At 44.1% G+C, this 25767-nt stretch overlaps 1 protein-coding gene across 2 annotated transcripts in view; it reads right to left on the bottom strand.

Annotated features, from left to right (window-relative positions):
• The window catches only part of SPATA6L (spermatogenesis associated 6 like), a 721724-nt gene that overhangs the window by 48886 nt on the left and 647071 nt on the right, over nt 1–25767 (bottom strand). For both annotated transcript variants that reach the window (XM_069625723.1, XM_069625724.1), the window contains one exon: nt 10306–10399. In XM_069625723.1, coding sequence (XP_069481824.1) covers nt 10306–10399 — 94 coding nt within the window. The remainder of the gene's footprint in view (nt 1–10305; nt 10400–25767) is intronic.

The raw sequence follows: 25767 nt of genomic DNA, 5'->3' as shown, positions 1-25767 counted from the left end.
CATGAATCGATGTGCGCTGCTTTTCGTGCGATTTTCGCACTTGCACTGCGATTTTCGCTATTCCACTGCGATTTGCACGTTTTTGCCCACTTGCGCCGCGCTAATTATTCCATGAATCGGCCTGTAAAGCTTTTCATATTATTTATTGCTGGCAAGTGGTCCACTGTCATGTGACAGCTTACACTAGTCTTGGCTTTTCTGCCAACAGTGCTTTAAATGCTGGCGGCAAAGTGATGATGGTTGAAAAGCCAAGAGTGGGTCAAGGGTGACTTCTTTCCAGCTTCGATCGTTAATTGCCAAATACTTGCTCTCTACAAAAGTAGGTGGTTGGCATGGTAGCAAAATAAGACATACCGTCACATTTAGAACAAAGAAAAGAAACTGTGAAATATATACCGGTTTCGCGGCTCAACCAAGCAGTAAACATCAAATAGGACATACATTTGTATTCAGCAATTACAAACATGTAAACAGGAGCTACAGGTACTAACAAGAAGTATGGATGCTGAAGATTTTTACAATCCCAGATGGTGTTAATCTAAAGTAAAACACTGAATTATGAGCAGAACAGGAAGGAAGAAATGTTATAGGCGCTTTAAACGTTTACTATTGATGGTAAACTGAAAGATATGCCTTAACAAATGGCAATGGACTATGGAAAATACCACTTGCATGCTTTTGACGACAACATCAAGATGGTTTTTACAGCTGCCCATGAATGATCAGGACTGTCTCATGTATCATCAGAAGGTAGCAAGCAAAGTGCGTTATTATATCAACATTTGAGGTTTTTGAAGTTCAAACTCCCTGTAGGAATACATTGTTCATCAATCAAGTGGCTAAAGGCATGCTTAGATAAGACATTTGTATTTCACCAGGAGCTGATGTGCACCTGTAGCTAAGCCATTACCTTCAGAAGATTGCTTAAAAATAACAATGGCAACCCCATAATCGTGCACGGGCTGCAAATGGGTGGAAAAAGGTACTATCTTCAGCATGCTTATAGGTTTATAGTGGTTGGGGCACAGCCAAACAACATCTGCAAGCTGTGTATCTATCCTCATGTGCTATATTTACTCCTTTAGAAGAACGTGCATGCCTTTTGTTTTGCATCAGAAGTAGTGCTAAGGCAACCCCTAACAGCCAAAAACAAAAATGACATGGGCAGAGAACTGCACCCTGGAGGTCAGAAACCCTGTTTTTTGTGCTAAAAGTTGTTGGCATATTTCCAGAAACCCACTAAATACAGCAGATACTGGCATAATTTGGCAGGTATTGGAACCACATGACATGTATCCCCATCAAATTACACACATAATGCTAGGTATTCACATTTAATGCCAGCTGTTGGCATCAAATATCAAGAGTGCACATGCGCGCGCGCACACAAACACACACACACACACACACATACATACATACATACATACATACATAAAAGCTGTACATTGGTCAGTCTTGATCTAGTTTGTTCTTTTCAGCTAACAAATACACGAAAAAGTGCAAAGGCAAGGAGAACATAAAAGTGGAATTTGGTAGGTGTTTCCTGTAAGGAACTCAGAGTGGCAACAGTAAAAACAGACACAAGTGATCACAGTTCCAGGGTGTTTTTCAAACTGAAAAGGTAGGTTGGAAAAACGCGTAAATCTAAACCTAAATCTAAGATAGGAGCAAGCTACGACCATCAAAAAATAATAAGGCAGTCCTATTGGCATCTTGTCAAATAAAAAGGGCCTATCCTATAAAAAACAAAATTGCCAATCCTTACAACTAAATACAAAAAGAGTGTGGGATAGTGTTCACAAGAAAGAAAGAAGTGTTCTCAAATTATAAGTCAGGATGTTATATCCAGAGGTCTCCCTTCCACATGTTTTGAGCACGGGACAAGGCGGACTCCTGAGCACAGCACACTCTCAAGCTTTCCCAGCACGAGACTACAGTTCCGCTCTCAGGTATCAGGACCTTCGGTGGTTAAGTCTCTTTTCTACAAAAAAGTCTCTTGCCTTCGAGGACCTGCGTGTTCAAAATAACAAAACAAAAAGTTCCTTTCCGTAGGTACGTTGGGTCAAGGCTTTTCACCCCTGGATCCCCCTCTTCTGGGCTCATACCCCTCTCGAATAGCAGCCTCCCTCTGTTGGGTTCACTAAGGCTTTTATTCCAAAAGATTTCACCTGTGGGATTCACAAGTCTTAATGTCTTTTTAAACAATTCATTGTGGACATCCCTCCATCAGGTTCACTCTTGTCAACACAATGTTCATTGGGGTAATATGCTTCTCCCCATTCTGCTGTCATCCCTCATCCGGGTTCACGTTTGCCAGCCACACAGTTCCTCCAACACTCTCACTATGCGGGACACATTTCCCTTAGCTTTCCAATTGTTTGCCGATCAAAGACTTTTGACTGTACAGGGGGTTTTGCTAGACCCCTGTATGTCCACTTTGACCTTTTCCTTGTGGCTCTCCTAAGGCCTTCTGGTATCGGTAGTTTGAATGATAGGGGAATTAACGAGAGTCTTTCGAGTGAGCACCCTAGTGGTGCCGGACCCCTCTGCAGCTGGTTTTCCCCTGAGGTGTTAACAGTTCTTTGATTTTCCCTTAATTTGCCATTCACCACTTTCACTCAACACAGTTCGGTTTCTTATTGGCTCTCCCTTCGACTCACTGGCTGTGATAAACTGCTTGGCTTTTCTTGTCTCTGGAGTCAAGGACAGTACTATGGTAGCAAGCATCTCTCCCTGTCCTGATTATCAGAGTAGGAGGGCTCTGTGTACCATTGACATCTGCTGCAACACACGCTGGCTATTGTGTGCAGTCTTATGCTCCCTTTCACAGAGGCTTTGTGGGTCTGCGTCGGAAAGGGCAAGGTCACTTCTCTCCTTTTCGTGCCCCCTCAATGCTTTTCTCCTCCTCTTGAACTACCGCCGTGGGATAGCTGTCTTGTTGTACGGTCTGCATGCCTTGTGTGTGTGCCTCCATGATATGTGCTTGACTGTCTAGTTCCAATACACATCCTGGGTGCCAGGAGGTCTGGTGTGCTGGGAATGACTGGGACCACTGTGGTCTGTGATTGGTCCACATCTGGGATGGCTGTATGTGAGCAGATCTCTCATTCGGTCCTCTTCATTTTGGCACAAAAGAGATTCTGGATAAGAGAAGGCATCTTACACCCATTCCAGGTTGATCTCTTGAGTTCACACTGAACTTAGGAAAGAGGCAAGTATGCTGGAACCAAGAAGCAGAGCTGAGGAACCACTGGTGACCTGCTGGAAGGTTTGGCACCCTGAGCCCGCTGTCGTCCCGTTGGATCCCCTGTTTCTGATCGAACCCAGAAGGTCTGCAAAGACGCTTCAACTCATTGGAATAGTGGGACTAACTATTCTCGACTCCTCCAACTTAACCTGTAAGTGAGCCTTCTCCAAAGCGTTCCTGGACCACCCAGTGAAATTACCAGCTTGCACGGGACCTTTGCCCTGGAACCGCCGCCGTCTCGAGTTGACACTTGAGCATTGGGAGGCTGTAAACTCTGGGTATAAGGCACTCTCCTGCTGAGTTTCGTACACCTAGCATTCCTAGGTCTGGAATTAGGAGAGTACACCGGAACCCGAGCATACAAGGTCATCATGTTGCCCAGCTGTGGTGATGAACTTCGTGGGTGCTTGCTGCAGTGCCCCCTGTGCCCTCAGAATCGCTGCAGTGGAATTGGCCTGAACCCTTCATCAGGAGCAGAGAAATCGCCACTGTCCCGCCACGCAATCATCCCTGGAACGCAGCCCCTGAAAGCTGCAGAGCCGCACAACTGCAGGATTTGAACCTGCGACCCAAGTGGACTCGACTGCTGAAGTTTTATCTGGAGTGCGCCGATAGTCAGTGAATACTTGCAACCCTTATCGGTGACCCCTAGAGCAGCCATCAATTTTTACGCACGATAGTCCCCTGAGGGCCACTCTTCTTTATCAAGGGAGCCTGTGCTACCAAGCTATTCCCTACTCTTGGATCCTGTTCCGCCCTTATGGGGAGACCCTCCTTAAATAGTGGGAACTTATTCTTCACTGCCTCACCCACCTTCCTGAGGCGCTACAGCCCCTGCAAGAGACCCCGTTTTGGCTCAAACGCACGATCGCGTGCACCAGCACCAAAAGTACTTTTGAGCACAAGGCTCCCCCTCCCCTCATCTTAGTGATTGGACTGCCTCTCAGTTAGGGTTTGAATAGTGAAGGACTGCCGAAACGATATTTGCACCGTATGCTCCCTTCCTTTACAGATTGTGGACCCCTATTGTGTACTATTCCTTTAGGCCATTGGTGACTGTATATATGTTTAATATTAGTGTTGTGTTGATTTAGTTATTACTGCTGAGATTTGCTTTGTGTTTGATTTAAAAGGCCATTAATAAAGATATATGTATTTTTTATACATACAACTGACAGAGTAATTTGTAGAGTCATTTACTGTGTGGGCTTTCGGTCACCCCTCACCCCTCCTGAGACCTAGTCTTGAACGCTGCCAATGCTACCTTGATTGGTCTGGCTTGAAACTAGGCTGGCCTTCTGAACCTCTGCCCACCAGGTCAGAGTTCAGAAATCCATTTTAACAGTTACCAAGAAGGATGTCAATTGCCTAAATTCAAGCAAGCGGCTCTAAGAATCATGGATGAATGTTAAACAAAAATCTAATGACGATGATATGATGTCATAAAGACGATATATAAGCCTAAGCTGAAACAATATGAACATACTTAAAACTGGTGATGTAACAGAAGCACTAAGGGGACCATGTACTAAAAGATGAAGTTATCATGAAAACAAGAAGATGAAGTAACATTCTGACCAATAATTGAAAATATGCTTTAACGCAAGAAGAAGCTTACAGAAGCTTTCTAAAAAGAGGTATATATATATATATGTATAGATTTATATATATATATATATATATATATATATATATATATATATATACATATATATATATATATATATATATATATAATTTAGGACGCCCATTAGAAGAAAATGGATGACGGCTCATGTGGAAGAATAAACCCAGCTAACTCAAAAACAAGCCTAGGATCGCAAATTGAAGAATTGATGGAGAAGCTGTTTTCATGTGCGGAATAAGGGAGTACAATGGCCTGAAGTCAAGGAGGCTATTTCGAGAGACAGGTGCAAGAAAGGGGTGAATGAATAGAGCTTGTGTATTAGACACATTTCTGTTAAGATTAGGAGGGCAAGGACATTTGCTGATGCCAAGTATTGAGCACACCACGAAAACAAAAGCCTAGGTGAGGTGGAGTGAGCAAGTCTCTAAAGGCCAGAGAGGGTAATGACACCCTGATTAATTAAATAAAATAGCAGAAATTGAGAGAAAGAAATGGACAAAATCATGGTCTCCTTACACGTGATGAAGAACACAAAACAAAGGCTATTCTTTAGAGCTTTGAGTTAAGATAGTGGTGTGCTCACACTCCCTCGAATGTCCCAGAACCGTCAGCTGACTACAAGGTCAACTACAAACAACAGACCTTGGCTAAGGATACAATGGACTGATTGGGAAAACAAGGAATAATTTGACACAGCTTTAACACCTAGCCTTTGTTCAAGTGCTGCTGAACGAGCTGAAATTCCAAGGTTGGATAGGGTTACCAGCCAATCAAAAGGGCCCGCCAGCACTTTCATATGCAATGATGCAGTTATGAATCCGCTGCCATATTCTCTGCTATAATCAGTATGTGACGTACATAGAAGTAGCTCAGGGCATGCCCTACAGATTAGGGGCAACCAATCAGATATGAACACTTAAGTTATTCTATAAGTAAATATGTTCCCCTAATCCAATCCCTCCCTGTGTTATGTTTTTGGTGACATGCCACATAGGATGACGTCACGAATGACGTGCATAAAACTATATCAACTCTGTGCAAACACACTTTGGTGTGAAACATCGAGCATCTACTTTGATAGCTGTATTTCTCACTGCTTTCTTTCATTAAGATTAAAGCAGTGTTTTACTATCTTTCTCTGGTCTGTCCGATTATTTGGTCTGTGATAATTATTGTTATCCCATCTAGCACAAAGAAGACGCTTCAAGGTGCTAGAGCACAATGTATCCGGGTCCCAATGCCTCACCACCACGCTGATTATATTCAGGTATTTCTGCGGTCCTGGCATCTGGTTGACGGATTAAGGGGACCTCAATTTTGATTACTCCTCATGTGCCAATGTATAACACTCAGGGAAAAACAGACCGTAGATATGCAGTCACATCGGTGGTTGGGGTGCCTTCGGTACCAACAATAACACAGAGGCAGGGGAACTCAAGGAGGAGTTGGAGGCTGGAGTTTTGGAAGAGGTTGACTGGATGAATCAGGATTCTACTGTGCCTGCCTTAGGTGTGGGTTACCAATTCCTTGTATAGAATATAGCTGGAATAGCAAAGAATTTGGAGGACACTTCCTGGACTGATTTCCTGTGGAAATTCCAGATGGTCCTTTTGCAAGACATGTGGGCTATAGATAAAGTAGATTGCAGGGATTTCACATTTGGCTAGAAAAAGTCTTAAAGGTAGACTAAGAGGGGATCTTCTTATTATGTTAGAGACAACATTAAAATGTGAAGTGACAGTGCGTGTAACAGGCATAGGGGAACTGCAGAATCTGGTTACTTGCACTGGGGATGATAATTGGATCCTGCTATTTAACCTTTATAACAGACCATCTGAAGCTAGCAGGCTAGAGGTGGTAGGAAAGATCCAAGAATGTAAAAACCTGTATAATTGTGGCAGGCGATTTGAATATGCAAGTGGAACCTAAAAGGGAGTTGGAGGGGAAGATCAGAATATTGCCTGGGATATCCCTATCCTGATAGCTGACCATCCAAAGTGGGTGCATCAACATGCTATGGACACGGCTCGCTCTTTGAATAACATGGAACTCAGAGCCTGTAACGGCCGGTTTTTAGGAGATCAGCCTGCAAGACAAACTTTTCTCAAACATAATGGTGTATCTACCATAGATTACATCTTGATCTTGGCTAAATATTTGGCAAGGATTGGTAACTTTACAATATACGAAAGAGTGAAAAGTGATCATAAACCTCTGAGTAAATCGATAAGCTATTCAATCCATCACGAGATGAATGAGAGAGGGCAGAAGCCATAGTTCTGACTGGTCATGCACGGAAGTTGGTTAAGTGGACTTCAGTGATAGAGCAAGATCTAAAGACCTCTATATAAAATGCAATCCAGGATAACCTTGAAATTATCTGTGCAGATAAAACTCCTGATCTAGAGATATTGACTGAGTTTAATAAGATAGTAGAGAAATGGTCCCGTTTTTGACTTATGAGGCCCAAAGATATAAAAAACTTGATACAATTAAATCAGGTTGGAATCACCAACCCTGTAGAAATGCACAAAATAAGATAATGGTCTGAAAAAAGGCTCCTGGGGTAGTGGATAAGCCACAATTGCAAATTTATAGAATGGACTATAAATCCATAGTCGCAAAAGAAAAAAAAATACTTTGTAACTCAAAGATGTGAGACACCTTTAAAAGCCTATGAATAGGGGATTACATCTCCTATTGGAAGTTGATTGTGGGCAAAGAGGTAAATGGGGAAACAAGTCTTAAATGCTGCATTACGGCTGGAGCTTGGAAGGAGCATTTCGCAAACTTACTCGAAGTAAAACTGAAAGTGACACTGAACCATAGTATAAGTTTCCCTGGAAATTAGATCCTACTATTCGATATAGAGGAGGTCAGGAGGGCTATTATAAGCCAAAAGAGCAGGAAAGCCTCCGGACCCGATGAGATACCACTTGATCTATATAAGGATGAGGCAATGGTTTGGCCCCCAATACTGTGCACATTTTCTATTCTATAATGATGTTGGGGGCAGTGCCCGCCTCTTGGAGAAATGCAGTGTTTGTGCCGATATACATAAAAGGAGGGAGGGACTTTACTGGTCAACTACCAACCTATTTCTCTCCTTGACAGTGTGGGGAAAGTACATGCTAAGGCAGTTTTGTTCCACCTTCAATCCTGGGTTGAAGAAAACAACATTATTGGTGACCTACAGGCAGGGTTACAAAAACATAAAAGTAATGTCGACCAACGTTTTTGGCTGTTCCTGTTGTTCTAGATGTACATCGTTCTCCTGAAAATGAAGTTTTACACTCTTTTTGTGGATCTCAGGCAGCATTCAACAGTATCTAAAGGGAAACCCAGTGGTGGATTATGAGGGAGAGGGGGAGCCCTCCAAAACTGATTGCCACCATTTGGCTTTTGTACACTGATAAGGCAGTTATCCAGTTCGGATTAGCCAGAGAATTGACTGATCCATTTGATGTAGAGATGGGGGTAAACCAAGGCTGTGTCCTTGCACCCCTTCTCTTTAATATATACATTGAAGAACTAATCAAGGTATTAAGTCAGAGATGTATGGACTGTCCAAAGATGGGAAAGGACAGTTATCCGGCTATATTTTACGCAGATGATGCAGTGATATTGTCTACCACACCAGAGGGATTGAGAATGACTGCATATATTTTTAAATAAATGTGAGACCCTTAGTTTACAACTGAACACATATTTAAAAAAATATATGGTGTTCAAACCACAGTTCACAAAACAAATTCATGTGGACATCTATGTAAAAGAAAAGAAAGTGGAACAGACCGTGTTCTGCAATTATTTGGGCCTGATATACCATGAGAACCCTGGATGGTCTTCTCACCTCGCCAAAGCTTGCTCCAACTTGGGAAAATTTAGTGGGGCTACCCATTCTATTTTTGTAAAACATAGGAGAGGTGCAATTTTGCCTGCTCTGGAGTTATACCGAAAGCAGGTGATACCGGCTTCAACCTTTTGTGAAGAAAGTTGGGGCTATGGTAATATGGGGGCATTGGAGACAATGGAAAATAAGTTTCTAAAAAACCTACTTATTGCCACAGAGCTCACCGTCAGCACAAATACTTTTAGAAACAGAGGTGAGTCGTATAGGAGATGTATTAGCTGCAAAACCAGTATATTACTGGCTTAGGCTGTGGTGTAGGGAAATATAGAGAATCATTAAAACATCTACTGAATTTGGAAGGAGGGAAATGTATTTATTGAGTTGCACATGTTAAGGAGCAACTAATAGGGCTGAATGAAAATGTACTATGGGAAATCCATGAAAAATAGATACATCTTTTTACCTAGCATAAACATAAAAATGAGGAACAAAGAGTTGATGTTGGAAGTGGCTAGAAGCCTTAAGTCAGGACCTGCTTACGTTGAGGGTAAAGTAGACCCTGGCTTTGAATATTACCTTGACCTCATACAACCACCATATGAGAAATCTTTGTATATTCAGTTGACGATGGGAACACTCCACTTAACGTCCTTTACTAAATCTTGGGGTCAAGGTGGATCAAGCATGTGCCCGTTATGTGGTTTAGGCATGGAAACTGTTATCCATTTTTTGTTTATCTGTGTTAAATTGAAACATCTGAGAATTCAATACTTAAGGTCACTTTTTAAGGCAGACAGGGTTTGATCGACTATTGAAGCAATGAAATTATGTGGATCTCTCACTGAGCACCATATTGTATTTGCTGTAGCCCGTTATATCCACAAGGTCTGGTTGCTCAGGCTGAAATTAATGGTTAAGGGTATGACAGTTGGGTGATCAAATTATTTTAGACTGAGTTTAGGCTGCAAGTATACTCTCCTCGTTCTTTTAAATTCTTTTTAGAGAGGAGTACATAGAAATTGTTTTAAACTTCAAAGGTGATTGATTGATCTATTTATATATATATTTCTTATTGGTCTGTTTTTATATGTACTTTATGGCTTTTGTACTGAATAAAGTATCAAAATCAGTACAAATGATTTGTATTTTACCATCCCAGAATACAGCCACCCTCGTGAGGGCTTTCTGCCCATATCCTCCAAATAGCCCCCACATGCACCCAAAAGCCAAGTGTTCGTGTGCCTGCACATATTCCATCAGTGTGTTTACACTAAAGGTATTTGTGCACAAGGCCCATCCTTGGCGTTGAAACAGGGCCAGACAGGGTCAGACCACATCAGAACCTCAGCCGAGTTGTGGGGAAGCCCATGTGCCAATTTCCAAGTCTCTCAACCACCCCAATGCTGCCTGCCCATTTCCCTGCCACAAAGACCAGACAAATTATTGAATGTACTAAACAACATATGAAAACAAGCATGGCAATACCTGACTACAAATGCAAGACACTACATCAGCATAACTTGACATACATACATCTCTGGTGAGGATAATTATTAGTCAACACCAGTTACTCACGCATAGAAGTCGTTGCTTTGCACTGTTGGAGGTCAGAAGACTCCTCACTCTGTCATGAATTGACTCCCAGGTATTAGACTGGTCAGACTGTAGCCTGTTGATTAAAAGAGATAGACTAAAGCCACATTTGAATACATGCCCTCTCACACATCAAGCAAGCAATGTTGTTACAATTACAAAGGAAATAACCTTTTGGAGAGCTACACAATACTGTGCACATGAAGAAAGAAATACAAAAAAAAATTGTTTGGCTATATATTGTGTAAAAAATGGATCAAATGAATGTAACGGCTGCTTTTGTGCTGTTATTAAATAGGTAATGGCACAAACCTGTTTTCCCCCAATCTGTATTACTTGAAGAATGTGTGTTTACACTAACACTGAATCAGACTGTTTTTTTTACTATGTTTGCTGCGTAACATTGAAAGAAATCTAATGAACACATTTGTTTTTATGTTATGCAGCAAAAACAGTACAAAAGACAATCTGATTCATTTTCGCCTAGTAAAAATGTTTTCATGTAATACGGATTGAGACAAAGCCTGTTTGTGCTATGCTGTATGACTTTAGCAGCCAAATTGTGCTCACTGTGTTGGCTCAATTTTTAGCACCTGTGCAATTGTTAGAAAATTTGGCTTCAGATCTGTCAACAAATATTCATTTTTGCATTTCAGCAGATTTGGGGTTGTTCTGTGATTGATGGAATGTATAACTGGACCTGAATTTATCGAGGAGGTGAAGGCCCACTTTGCAAATGGGCTGTATACCCGTTGTTGTAGGGATTAATCAATAACTGGTAGGAAACAATAGAGTTTCAACCACTGGTGTTCCTGGCTGACTCACACGAATGTAGGAATCAGGCTACCACGTATTTAAACTGTGAAGTTGAGATGTTCTGGGACAGGTTGTTCGTCACAGGAAATATATGATGGAGACTGGCTGAAATCCGGATCCTATAAACACTCAGGAGGCCCTGTGGGTCTCACAACTAGATACGGCTAGGGATTATTTATGTGGTGGGGTACACCACGTGTGGCACTTTAGTTTTGTTAACACCACATCCATGGAGCCACGCACATGAGATAATGGGAGTAGCATCATTATGTGAAAGCAGCAAAGGGAAGAGTGCTGTAGATGGGAGGGGCTTTCTAACAGAAACATACTTTCCCTATATCATATGTCAATAGAGCACTCACTGCAATGAAATGTGGTACTTTAACATTGAAAGAGAGGCTCCAGAGGCCATCGCTTCCACATCAATATTTACATGGCCCCCTAATTGAGCTCAAATAAGCTCACGGATTGACATCCTACAACTGTCCAGACATCACCCAGCTTATTTTCAAGATGACTACTAACAACAACCCTGACAATGTCCTCAATAAATGTCTTACCGATATAAACACCTGGATGGCAAATGAGTGGAAGGAGGGGGCATTTTGAACCCCCCCCCTCTATTCCTACACTTCCTGGTTAGGCACAGTCATGGCTGCTTTGGGTTCAGGGCCCCGGCCCAAGAGCACTCGTGCGAGAACACCCCTAGGAACTGTGACCCCCCTTGTAACACCCCTTATAACAATGTTCGACCAGAGGCGAATAAGACTCCATTTTGTAAGCTACTGATTCCATTTTGTAAAGATAAAACAGCTGTGAAGTTTCAACGCAGGTCTGTAGCTCTCTCAGCCAGGCGCGCACAGCAAGCAAATTCCTCCCCCCACCTCCTCCCCTTTGCCATCCCTGCAGTTGTTCGGTTCCCATGAGAAGACTGGCTGCGAGAATGCAACAAAATTCACACTGTATCTTCTCTCTTCCGTCTCACTTCATTGACCCAGACACAGCCCTGAGCAGGGGCCAGTGCAAAAGCTAATCTGTCTATATAAACCTGCCCCACACCCCACAGACCCTGGCCATAAAGAACATAATCCCCATGCCCCTCAGGACAGAGTCAACAGTTAGAAGGGACCCTGGAGTCCGTTTGATCATTTGCGCGCTATTGTGGGCAGAGCCAACGTGCCATTTACATGCAAGATCATATAAACCTAATGATGGGGCAATGTGTATGCAAGTGAACCATATAACACATATGTGTAACTAGAAGTTCTTATGTGAAGCTTAATGATGAAAGTGTGATGTATATTAACATATGGTAGACAGATGCTCATAGAAATAGATTGCAACAACATAATGCATAACCAGTATAATACTGTGCATGCCAGCACTAATCCACCTCATTTTCATAAGTTCAAATGTGAATACATGTACAATATCATATAAACATAATACAGCAGCTAATCACTCTCGACAAGCCACAATCCCTGCTAAGGCTGCACACACAGACCCCAAGCCCTGAACTGCTTTTAATGAATGATGAACATTGATTCAAGTACACGTTTTTATTTCTTGATGAGTTCTTTGTTTTCTTTTGTTATGATGAGTGTTTAGCCAGACAGAAAATATAGTATCCTTTAAACTAGTATGACTTGAATGCAACATAGTAAGCCACGTGTAAAAGCTTGCATGTAGAATTGTGTTTTGAAGGCCCTGTTTCTTTGTGCAACAAGGAACCATACCACAAAGGGGTTTCGATTCCTCTCTACCCTTCCTGGTGTCAAGATACATTAGCAGAGATTTAATGATGTTTGGACATCTGATCAATAAACCCCCACAACAAAATGTATGCCCATGATGGTATGTGCCTCTAGTGACCTAATCATTCCTGCCATATATTTAAAATCCTCTTTGTTGTTGTCTGATGGACACCCCAGGCCACACAATGACCCCACAAGCTCTACCCCTTAGTCAGTGTGTCCTGAATTTTCTAAACAGGTCAAGCGTAGTATTGAATGGATGAAGTTTAATCTATGGAGAGTAATAAATAACCTGCCTTTGAACCATGTTTTCATAAGTGTTTAAGACGCAGGTCTTTGAGTTTACCGGACAAACAGATTATGGTAATTAATGAATGGGAGTGTGTGGCCACAAGGGCAATTGCCAAATGGTTAGTGTAACAGAAGAAACATATTACAGGTGTCGATTCTACATACCAACTCGATGAGCCCAGCTGACCGATTGACCAGGACACGACGTCATCTCACCACGTGCCCTCAAGCCAACCAAGTGCCTCTGACCCTATGGCACCTATAGGTGCCTGCTCTTAGTGACCAATCCCAATTATTCATGTGTCCCCTAGGCCTTCCCACAGCCTGATGACGATTTTTCTGTATATAAGTGAATTGTAACATGTTTTCTGCAGAGCTCTCTTGGCTTGAGCAGAGTAGATTCTGCTTGCCCTATTTTAGATAAAGCCTTTGATACCACCAGCACTTGGTCTTGGTCTCATTCCCTCCTGGGATGCGTTTTTATTGACTCCATCGGGAGATTTAACTGTATTTTTGGGGGCCTCTCACTTACACAAATAACAATCTTAAATTAAACCCAACCAAAATGGAAATAATTATAACACCACGAAAAAACAACCTAACATAGACCTCTCTCACTTGGCCCGAAGTATGAGACCTCAACCTGAATCCTCATGAGTGATTACAAACCGGGGAAAACTCATGGACAGTGGTCTCATCGCAGAACCACAGGTCAATGCAATAGCAAACAAATGTTTCTACCATCTTCGACTAATAAGAGAGATCCTGCCTTACCTCAACTTGTCACATCGAACACTTGTTATCATTTCCGTGGTATTATCAAGAAGAGACTATGCAAATAGTCCCTACCTAGGAATGCCTGAACACCTCACCAAAAAATGACAACCCATCCAAAACACAGCAGCAAGAATATTCATAAGACTAAAAAGAAGAGACCATATCACCCCAGCCCTGAGAAGTCTATATTGGCTACCAGTCAAGAAGCAAATCAGTTTCAAAGCCCTTTACATTGCCCATATATCACTGCACAGACAAGGAGCCGAATTCCTCCAAGCAAAAATCACCCGATTCATACCCAGAAGAACCTTAAGATCTAGCACCGACCTCCAAAGAGAAACAAGACACGACAAGGAAACTTAACTTGGAGGAACTACCATCTCCATTCTCATAGACAAGCTATGAAACCAGATTCCAAAGGAAATCAGGATGACTGAAGAGCACCTAACCTTCAAGAAATGGCTAAAAATCTGGTATATCGATCAACAAGCACTACACAACAATCAACCTTACGGGGAGGCCACTTGAACCCCAATCAATGCCAAAACTACACCCAGAATCTGCACGCCTATGCAAATGTGAATGGCCACAATACACCTGCATAGCTGAAGAATAACCAAAAACCTCCTAACCACTTCCTTTTCTCTGCCAGCTCACTCCCCACACAATTACAACACACTGAGGGGCTACCGTACCACCATGCTAAAACACCCAAACCACACATCACTCTCATAATAACTCACAAACCCAAATAGCCTCCAGCACTCAAAAACACAATCACTAGACGCTGCCCAGTCTGAAAAAAAACATCCAGTATACAAAACAGTATACCCAGAAAGAACGCACGCACAGATGTCAGTTACACCTGGCTCTACACGCATCAACAGATGAGCCCCACCTGCCTTATCCCTCTTTTCCTCCTTAACCAACCCACCCCCCTTTACCTTACAGAGCCACAACAGCGCCTGGAGAGCATGAAAATGGCAGCTGTGCATGGTATAAATCAACATAACATAACATCTGAGGACACTCGTTACTGGTAATGCAGGATTACAAGCTTGTTTTGCCATTCATGCAGGGAACCACTCACAGGCTGCCTGCTCTCAATGAACTCCTTTTCCACACAATCTTTTTCATTGCTATGTGATAATTTTTTGATTTGTGAATGTAAATATAGGTGATGAATTTATTTATAGGTCTATATTATCCCTATGTTAATATTTGTTTTCACTTGCTTTGCATTCCTTTCATTGGTTATTAAAAATGTATATTAAGGAATTTCTTTAAGTACTGTTTCTTCTTTCTGTTTTCATTTAGCTCCCTCTGCAATTTGTTTACACAATTTTGATTAGAATATATATATTTTTTTAATTATGGAAGGACCATTAAGACTTTGGTTTTGAATTTATAATTGAATGATTGTATTATGTTGAGAGTTCTCTTGGTCAAAAAACACCAGAGCTCACAATATTGATTATTGCAGGGTGCAATAATTTCATGCACTATATAAATTGAAATTGATTTTAATAATTTTCCAACAGGAACAATTTTAGTTTTTGTAGTTTAGTCCAGAGTTCCTGTTTGTAGAATAGGTTTGTATTGTATGTATACACTGCCCACAAGGATGAACAAGTGGCTCCTGCAGTTAAAAGAGTATGATGTCAAGATATGAACTGGGCCTGACAATCTGGCGTACTAACTGTCATGTCATCCCACTGTCCCGCAAGGAGAGGTTCGGACTGAAGAATGGGCAGCAGAGGAACACACCTCGGTGCTCACGAGGGCTAATCTACCAGGCTCCATAACATTCAGTGAAATTGTGGAAGCTATCAAGGAATATTAGGAAACTAGCCAGAGACTTTCTACACTGGCTGTTCTCAAAGACAAGTTTTGCTGGACAGATTGATATACATATGCTCACACATTTTGATTCCAACCTCCCAAGTAGATTGCGCCATAGGTTTAGGACTGCAGTGAGTCATAGGCCGTGCCAATCCTCTGTTTTGAGTGGACTGAGCCACAGGGGAATTGAATTTTCCAGCCACTAACCAAAATGCCTCTCATAGGGTGGATGGAGTGGCCTTCCCTGGGCTCGTACCACCTCTGAGATGCAGTATTTCACTTTTCAATTTCAGATCATCAGCACTTTGCACTTCACAAGGGAAATACATGTTCCAGCAGCCCCTGTCCCTGATCTAATCATGAGCATTCGTCAGAACCAACAAACCGCTTTACTCAAAGCGGAGGCAGATTCCTGACTGGCCATAGAATTCACGGTCAGACAAGGTTGCTGCTCCTGCTTTCACAGCAAAATCAGGAAGCCGTGCAGCACTGCAGAACTACAAACTCAATTACGAGGTGTTCCAAGATGGCGCAAACAACACAATGTATATTTGAACTGCAGAACCAACAAATAATGATAACAAAGTTATGTGCCTCCTACCCAGTACAAGCAGACAGAAATAATGCTATATCAACACAATTAAAGAACCAAAGGAGAAAGGTCGCCCAACGGAAGGACCAATCCCGGGCAGAATTACAATTATACACACACTGCCAGAATATATCAAAAGTGCTGGGGAAAGACAAAGAGGGGCATAAGCCGGAGTAAACAGACGTGCTACTCACCACTCGCTGCGGACAACAGAGACCACTACATGGACCGATGAAGCCTGCCTGTTTGCGATGGTGCAGCGGAAGCTCTGCCAGATTCAAGGCAGCAGTCACACTGCCAGAAACCTTTGTGCTGAAAGAATCCTGATACAGCGTTACCTCAGGTAGGAGGGTACAATATCCACTGATTCACAAGGACCTGGACACAAAGGGGGGGGGCAGTCTTTGCATCCATTAAAGACTGCTGTTGATTGGCAGAGGAAAGAGAGCCACCAACCCAAACCCAATAGGTGAACACCCAGACCTTTGAGAGGAATATGTGCCAGAAAGGAGGAAGAAACCTTAGAGACGTCAAAATCATGAATACTGTGTGGGTGGGATTACCAAGGAAGCCAGAAGAAACCAAGAGACCATTGAGAGATCTAGGAAGAGTCTGTAAAAGGTAAAAATCACTTGTACTCTCTGGATGCAGGGTCGGACTGGGGCATGAAATTGTTTCGGGCACCAATGAAAAAAGTGTCCCACAGTTGCAAAATGGCAATTCATTCCTTCAGTAACAGACTGTTTGAGTAGTACCCAAGGGGGAGGTTTTTGATAAAATGTGATGCTAATTGTGCATTTTAAAGAATATATATTCAGTAACACTGGTCAAATATACTAGCCGCATAGTGAAGTAACATATCAAACTGACCCACATGGGCCAAAAAAGGAGCCCACTTTGATCCATAAAAACGTCCCACACTAGCATTCTGTGTTTTTGGTTCGGGCATTGCCCTATAGGCCAGTCCGGGCCAGTCTGCAGGGGATTACCGAGGAAGCTAGAAGAAACCATGAGACCACTGAGAGGTCTAGAGAAAGACCGACAGAAGGGATTGGCAGGGAGTAATTTTTTGGCCTCTGTTGGAAGAGGACTTTTTCTGACACAGATTTCTTCCCGCCTAGAAGGGATTAGTGGAACCTTGGCTGGGGTAAAGGAAGTATCTAGCCCATCACCAAAGACAGGGGAAGAGGTGAATTCCCAGATGAACAATCAAGCGGAAGACCATAGACAAGTCTGAAGGCTGCAGAGAGGTCTGGAGAAGGAATTGAAAGACCAGGGAAGATTCTGAAATGTGCAGGAACTAAGAGACAACAGAAAGCTCAGAACTGCAAGTATTCCCTGGAGGGAATTATCCATGGTGTGTGATTGTGTTTGTAGATAAGGGCTGGACTTTGACAGACTAGGTTTATGAACCCTTTTCTTGGCCAAGAACTAAATAACATTTCTTTTGGAAGCACATGTTTAGTCAGGAGGCTAAAGGATGTATTAAGAGTACGTTTTGACTTCTAAGTTAGCAAACCCCTTTGGACTCTGGTTAACAGAATAGGGTGTTCCTGGAAGACATAGGCTTATTAAGATTACGTGTAAGATTTTTATGTTTGTGGAAGGCAACATCCTAAGGTACCAGGAACACTTGGAGAACCCCACGTTGTGTTGTCCCATTCCTGACACTGTTCTACAGATTAACTCACTATTAGTTCTAGGTTATTCCCCTATCTCCTTCTAGGCGTTTTTCCAACCCAAACCTGAAATTATTACCATTTAATAAACTCCAGTGAAAATTTACTCTTGCCACAGAGGGATGACCAAACCGAATAGTTGTTTGAGGGAAGAAGTATGGTCACTGGATATGGAAAAGTGCATCCCCAAACGCATGGTGTCGGGAAAGAGAAGAGACTCAAGAGACCAAGGAGTAGACCAGGCATCTTGAGCCAGAACAGTTAACAAGTGGTGGCATGGCCGGAAGGCAGGGAGCAGCGGTCCATTAACAATGCTGATATCACTCCCATTGAGGTATTGCGCAACGAGTCGACTAAGGAAGGAACAGAGAGACCATTCTAAACACTGCTGAAGAGCCGAGAGGCCAACCTGACAAGTGATGGTGCCAGCCTGATATGAGCCGCAGTGATGTTATTCCTGAACAAACCTAGTAACAGGAAAAGCAGGAGACCCAGGAGGGGGACTGTAGATCATTATTGGAATGCTCAAACTCGTCCCAGTCAAGATAGAAAGTCAAGAATACGGGAAAAGAGTGAGAACCAATACTGGAACCCTCTTATTGGTACAAGTCAAGATAAAGACTGGGCATTAAATAAAAGGAAGTTCTTAAAGTTGAATAAAGAAAAAAGAACAAACCTATCCCATGAAAGGAGAGGGGCCAAGTTAAGTAAAACAGAACAAGAAAAGAATAAAAAGGAAAAGAGTAATGTAGGGGAGGGGTGGTCCAAGGGACCCCCCCCTGGCCTGCATCTCCACCCCAGGTGAGGGCCATGGCTAATCGGGCGTCCCCTCCTTACGACCAGGGCCCAGGTGGTGGATGGCTCACCTGCTGAAGACATTGCCCGCACGTATTAAATTTAGCTAGGCCTCAGAAACCATTTTTTGTCTGCTAAAGATGGTGTGAGCTCAGCGCGCTGTAGCGCGGCCCCCACCTTCGGAAAGTTTCAGTCCTCCCTGTCTCCGCAGCACCATGGTAGATCCGCTGCAAGCCCGTTCCCACGAACAAGACGGGCATGATCTAGCGTAATACATTAACATTGTAACAGTTCACCTTCCGCAGTGTATCACTGCTCCCACAATGACCCGGTCAGCAAGGCTTGGGCGATGGGAAGATCTGTAGAATGGTCATCTGCTGGAAGCAGACAGGTACCCAAATATGAATGTAAGAAACCACTTTTAACACATGTATCCTCTCCATACAACCACTCTTACTAAAGAAACCTGTGAAATTGTGTAATTATCGTACATGACACCAGCCGTGAAGGACCCACACTCCTGCAGGGGTGTGCAAATGATAAAGGCATTTCCGGGGGATTATTCTTCATAAGTATCATTGAAAGCCCCACGCCCCGCGGTCCCGCGCCACAACTGAACTTATGCTGCTAGGGTACACAAGAAAACGAATGTAACCATACCAAGGGCACATGTGAAGAGTGTGCAAGAATGCACTCGTCACACGTGTATGTCTAAGCCCCTCATGTGCCACACCCGCCACGTACCGTGGCGGGTTACTTTCTATGTACTCCACCAACCCTAATACTACCTCACTTACTGCAAATGTATATGCATATAACTAAATACTGTGGTTGTTAAAACATAATGTATGAATAAGGTGCTCAGACTGGGTATAATCGAGACACATCCAGCAAAGTTTAAATGCATGTTTCAAAATGATTTGAATAAGTATTATAGAGTGTTCAAATGTTTGTGATGTTTTTACCTAAAATCGGCAACACACGAGGGAGATACCTTTGTGAAATACGTGCAAGGCCATTCCCCCTCCCACCCTGCGAAGGCTGCCAAGACATGAGAGCAGAGGCCCGCGCTGCGCTAATCCGCCTCTCCCAACCAGACTGGAGCCGCTTCAAAGATTTGTAGCCCCCTCTGCAGCACCCAAGGCCACGGCCCGCCACCTGCATTATTTACAGCACAGCAGTAAACCTCTGCCTGAACACACACTTCCAAAGGCGCCCCCTCGTAAACCCCATAACCCACCGGATCATCTTAGACCTATGGCCCTGTGCAATCAGGACACCCAACACTTTGACAACACACAGCGGCACATCTATAACAACTTCTAACAAGACAGAAAGACCTGTACCGCCCGTCCCAGGCCCTGAAGCTTAGCACCTCGACCTATGGCCCCGGTCAACAGGACACTGGTAACCATGTCCTGACGTATTACCGCCAGACCCCTCACAAGGTACATTCCTCCTGTGTTGCATTAACCTGTAGAATAACCTATTGGAAGATTTACCAAAGAAGATAATATTGAAATGACTGAATGACTACGGTGTGCATGGCCTAGGGCAAATAAGTCAGGAAAAGACATTCATCTCTGACACTGGCCGCGATGGCACAACAACACCGCCCGGATGAACTCAGCCAACCTGCCAGGCCCAGCCCAACCCACAAGGATGACCAGTGACGTCTTCCAGCCAAAGCCAACCGCATCACAGCAGCACCTATAGTTAGTCATCGCCACCCAATCCCATCGAACTTGTGCCCCCTATAGTGTGTAGGTTCTTATGACGTTTTTTGTAAATATATACGCCTGTCTTTGCTATTGTCAGACAGAGCGCTCTCGGAGTTTGCAGAGTTCTTTGCATGCCATATTCTCATTGATAAACTCCCATTTAAGCTCACCCGCACTCTGTCTTGGCCTTATTCCCGATTTGGGAGAGTCCTTCATTGTCTCTCATTGTGGGGAGGATCGTGCTGGCTGGGGACGCTTGCCTTCAGTGGTGACCCCGAAAGCGTGATTATTATTATTATTATTATTATTATTTATTCTTTCCCGACCTAACATTACCGTCCCCTTTTGGCACGAGAATCTCCGGTCGAAAAGGGATACGCACGGTGAGCCGGCTCCGGGAGGCTGCCCGCCAACGGCGACCGGTACACTAAGAAGTGCGCACTCAAAAGAGAGAGGGTACGGGATCCCGGTTGAAAAATCCCCTTTGAGTACCGCTCGCCGGAGCCGGGGCTGACTGTTGAGCTGACGGCGACACTGCCTGGACGGACCCAGTTTCGGAGACTATCGGTTCAAGACGGGCACGTGAGTACTGAGTGCGAGCGATTGTAAAGGGAGTGGGGGAAGAAGTGTAGGACAGGGAACGAAGAGGGGGTACGCAGATCTACTAAGGATCATCCTAAAATTTTCCTTGCTTTTTCTTTGCATATGGCCATTAGGATTAAGAGGTGAATAAGAGATAAAAGTGACGGGAACCTAGCTCCGAAAGGGGGTGGAAGGCGGCGCCGCATAGTGCTATCTTGACTAGTACTGGGAATATATGAAGAAGTGGATTATAAGATAAAAGTGTTCAGCAAAAGGGGGCACTGCGAATATATTAGTGACCGCTATTACTTCTTTCTTTTCTTTTCTTTAGGGTTAGGGGGAAAATAAAAAGTGAGATTAACACAAACTTAAGGAGAAAGTAAGAGTCCTACCAGAAGAGGGAAGAGCAGACCTATATATATATATATATGCGCATCCATATATCCAAGTAAGACGGACAGGGACAGCCGGCTAGGGAGGAAAGGGAGGACGACGTGAATTGTGAATAGAGTGTTACCAAGAGGTGTGTGCACCTCGTATGTGTCAGACGACAAGTTGATGTTGTGAATGTGTAAAACGGCTATGAATGTATAATAGTTAAATGGTCATGGTAAGTGTGACCGGATAGAACTTTTGAAGACAAAAATGACACGGTGAAGTGAGTGGGTACCTTTTTGATTTCCGGGTTGATATTGTCAAAATAAATGATGGTTTGCTCTTGTATGTGCCCCCCAAAGAGAATAGAATAGAAACTGTGTACAGCCAGTTTTGTATTGCGCAGACAAGGGGAAGAGCACAAAGGAGCCCGTTATTGATTGTGAAGTAGAAAACGAAAAATAATATTGATAATACACCTACATTGTAGTTGCAGACACACAGAAACACACAAGTACTAGGAAGGCACAGGGATGGGGGCCGAAACACCCTTATCACATATTTGTAAGAATCTACCAGGTTACGCAGAGCGGATTAAGAAATATCACGACCAATGGATAACCGAGTTGAAGGGAGAGGGGTTACCCCAGATATGGCCCGAGGGAGGGTCATTTGATAAAAGTGTTCTGGATATGGTGGCCACATGCATTTGTTTGAAGTACAAGGGGAAGCAGTTGCAAAATAGGAGAGAAGTACTAGATCTCTGGAGGTTATTTGAAGAGATACCACCGCCTAAAACACCAGCATTAAATCCTGATCTCCCGTCCACCACAGACAATCCACTAATGATACAGAAAGATGTTAAAGAATTGTCAAGTGTAGAGCCACCAGTAGAGGTAATAAGTTTGTACCCGATATTAAACAAGCCTGTGCCCGCAGAAGGATACAGTGACCCCACATATGTGCCTCCCCCGACAACTACTACACCCCGCCGGCCCACGGCACCCCCACCATATGTAAGTACAAGAGAGTGAGGCCAGGCAAGTACACAAAGGGTGGACATAGAGAAACTCACAGATGATTTACAGTCAAGACTCTCAATAGCAAAAGATGAGCTCTCGAGGATAAAAGACATGTGTGAACAAACAGCACTTAATGCGGCTAGATCAGGGCAAGCGTCTAGAGCGCCAAGTGAGAATAGAAAACCTGAAGAGGGGTGGAAAAAAGGCGAGATACTGTACAGAATTGAAGAAGAACCGACACGAATAATTGAAATAGGGACACGAGAGGGAGATATTGACAATGAAGAAAGGCCTATGGGGGACAGAGAGGAATTACTATGTGATATAAGGGACGAGTTAGAAGAAAGCGACAGGTTGAGTATGGCAATGGGAGGGGGAAGCGAAGGGGGGGATGGTACATGTTCAATGAGAACCCTGGATGATGAGTGGACGGGGCGATCAAGGAACAGAGTGGGGAAAATGGCATCACTGGGGACCTCAGCAGCCAAAACGGGTCCGGATGCAACGACAAAAGGAAGGCTACAACTCCCGTTGATACACAGGGGAGGAGGGAGGCCTAACTATATCCCATGGGCTCAAATGGATAAAGCCAATTTATTAAAGCTATTGCCCCCGTTATCAGGAGGGGCAAGTAAGTGGATATACGCCTTTGAGAATCACACTGCTGGGGTACCCCTAGCAATAGGAGATGTGAAGAGCTTGCTTGTATCAGCAGTGGGGGATCAGGCTGAGAGAGTATGGGTCAAGGCCGGTTTCCCGGGAGTAACATTAGACTGCGACCGCCATGATGGGGCCTCCTTTAACGCAGTGCGTGCCAGGGTGTGGGATGCCTTACGTGAAACATTCCCAGATACGCCAGACTTACAGTCAGTGATGCAGTGTACAATGAATGACGGGGAGGAGGCTATGGATTACATTTTCCGGGTCCAAGAGATGTGGAGAGCAGAAACGGGCACGCCCTGGTATCAATCAACATCTTTATTTTACTTCATTATAAAAAGAGGGCTCCCAAAAGAAGTGCAAAAGGCGCTCGACAAAATAGCAGGTATTGAAGCAAAGGGATGGCCTGAGATTCAGAGCATAATAGTACACCATTGTAAGCGAATAAAGGAGAGGGAGAAGGAGGTGGCGCAGAAAAGATTGGCAGACGAGGCAAAGTTAGTACAGACAAAGTTGGTGAAGGTTGCAGCAGCAGCAGCCGCGCTCCCACACAGCAGGGAGGGAGATGACGAGGAGGAAGGGCTGATAGCAATACAAGGAAGGTGGCAACTAATTGGGTTGGAGCAGGACAGCGGCAGTGGAATGAACAGGAGCAAGGCGGAGATCCGCAGTGGCAAGAGTGGACCCCTCGAGGGGGACGAGGTGGGTACAGGGGCCGAAGAGGAGGTGGACAGGTGTATGGGGGAATGGGAGGAAATGGATGGCAGGGCCCTAGAGGCGCACAAGGGAGTTGCTGGAACTGCGGACGGTGGGGGCATTACTCTAGGGAGTGCAGAGCTAGACCCAACAATGGGTTCCAAGAGGTAGAACAGTATGGCCACCCCCAACCGGGGAGCCCATATGGTCTTCCAATGGGACAACAACAGCTGAGAAACCCAGGCCGAGTTGATGCTGAGCAGCAACAGGGGCACCAGTATAGAACACAGAACCACCCCCAAAACAATGACAATATGCAGTATACGCCAGGCAACCCCTTCGCGACAACAGCAAACGGGGCCCCCGTACCAGCACCTTACAACGGCATGTCAGTGGTTTCAGGAAGTGTCTTTAATCAGGGCGGAGCAATGAGACACCCCACATAGGACAGCCCACAGAGAACACTTGCGTGTCCAGTTCTGTCTACAACCTACAATGCAGCAGAAGAACCATTGGTAGGGGCGCAGATAGGAGACAAGCAGTTCATATTCATGGTTGATTCCGGAGCGGAAAAATCATGTATCAGAGAGGGCCGGTTCCCGTTATCTAACCGGAAGTTAGAGACGCAGGGGTTCTCTGGGGCTGTAATTGAAGTTCCTTACACAGAAGCATTGGATGTAACAGTGGGGGGTAAAACTGTAAAGACACCCTTACTGTATTATGAACACTCACCAATAAATTTATTAGGGAGGGATCTCCTGAGTAAACTTAACATGACCATATCATTTACCGAGAGAGGAATAGTGTGTTCTACACCCGGGATATGCCCCTTGCGTGCGATGTTGGTAGTGCAAGCTTACACAACCACACAGGAGGTACGAGGGCTGCCGGAAAATGAGGAAATGTTTATTGAAGGGCTAAAGACTTTGGCCCACATAATTCCAGAACTAAGAAGAATGGACTGGAGGATCCCAGCGGAGTTCCTCTTCCGCCCCATAGTGTGTCCCAACACAGCACCAGGAGCAGTGGTATCGTTAGACTTGCATGCTGTACAGGTGTCAGCGAAAAGTATCGCTGCAATTGGAATGGATAGGGAGGGATGCGAGTGGCGTACAGTGCTGTGTACAAATGCCAACATCGCCCTACGAGAGATAACAGATGAGGATCTCTTTTCAGACACAGAAGAGGATGGTGAGATAGTAATGGAAATAGCGATGCCCTGTGACATTTTGATTCAAGCCAGGGAAACACCCGTCCAATTGATGGCAGTGGTGGGAGCACCACCGTCGTTCTTTGATGACGACATGAGGCTCGTACCAAATAATTTGTGGACAACAGGCCCCCATGATGTCGGGCTGTTGCACGGAGTACAATCTGTGGTAATAAAACTAAAGCAAGGAGCAATTTTACCCCGAGTTAAACAGTATCCATTGTCCCGTGAAGCTGAAGAAGGGATAAAAGAGACAATAAATGCACTACTAGCACAAGGGATAATAGTGCCTTCAAACTCCCCAATCAAAAAAGCGAAAGGAGGGTCTTGGAGGATGATACAGGACTTACGCCCCCTAAATGATGTAATTCAGAAGGAGTTCCCTCTAGTCCCGAACCCTGCATCAATACTATGCAGCATCCCGAAAGTGGCATCACATTTCACAGTAGTAGACTTGAAAAACACATTTTTCTCAATACCCCTGGCTGAACAGAGTAGATACCTTACAGCATTCACAGTGGGGGGTAAGAGATATGAACACTGCAGACTACCACAGGGATACTGTGAGAGCCCGAGCATATTCAACCGCATATTGCATGAAGACTTGGGAAACCTATCAGTCGAGAGTACGA

The sequence above is a fragment of the Ambystoma mexicanum genome, chromosome 6p, assembly GCF_040938575.1.
Source record: "Ambystoma mexicanum isolate Mex_15411 chromosome 6p, UKY_AmexF1_1, whole genome shotgun sequence".
Lineage (NCBI taxonomy): Eukaryota > Metazoa > Chordata > Amphibia > Caudata > Ambystomatidae > Ambystoma > Ambystoma mexicanum.
Note: the sequence above shows the minus strand (reverse complement) of the source record. Positions and strands in the feature narration are given on the sequence as shown.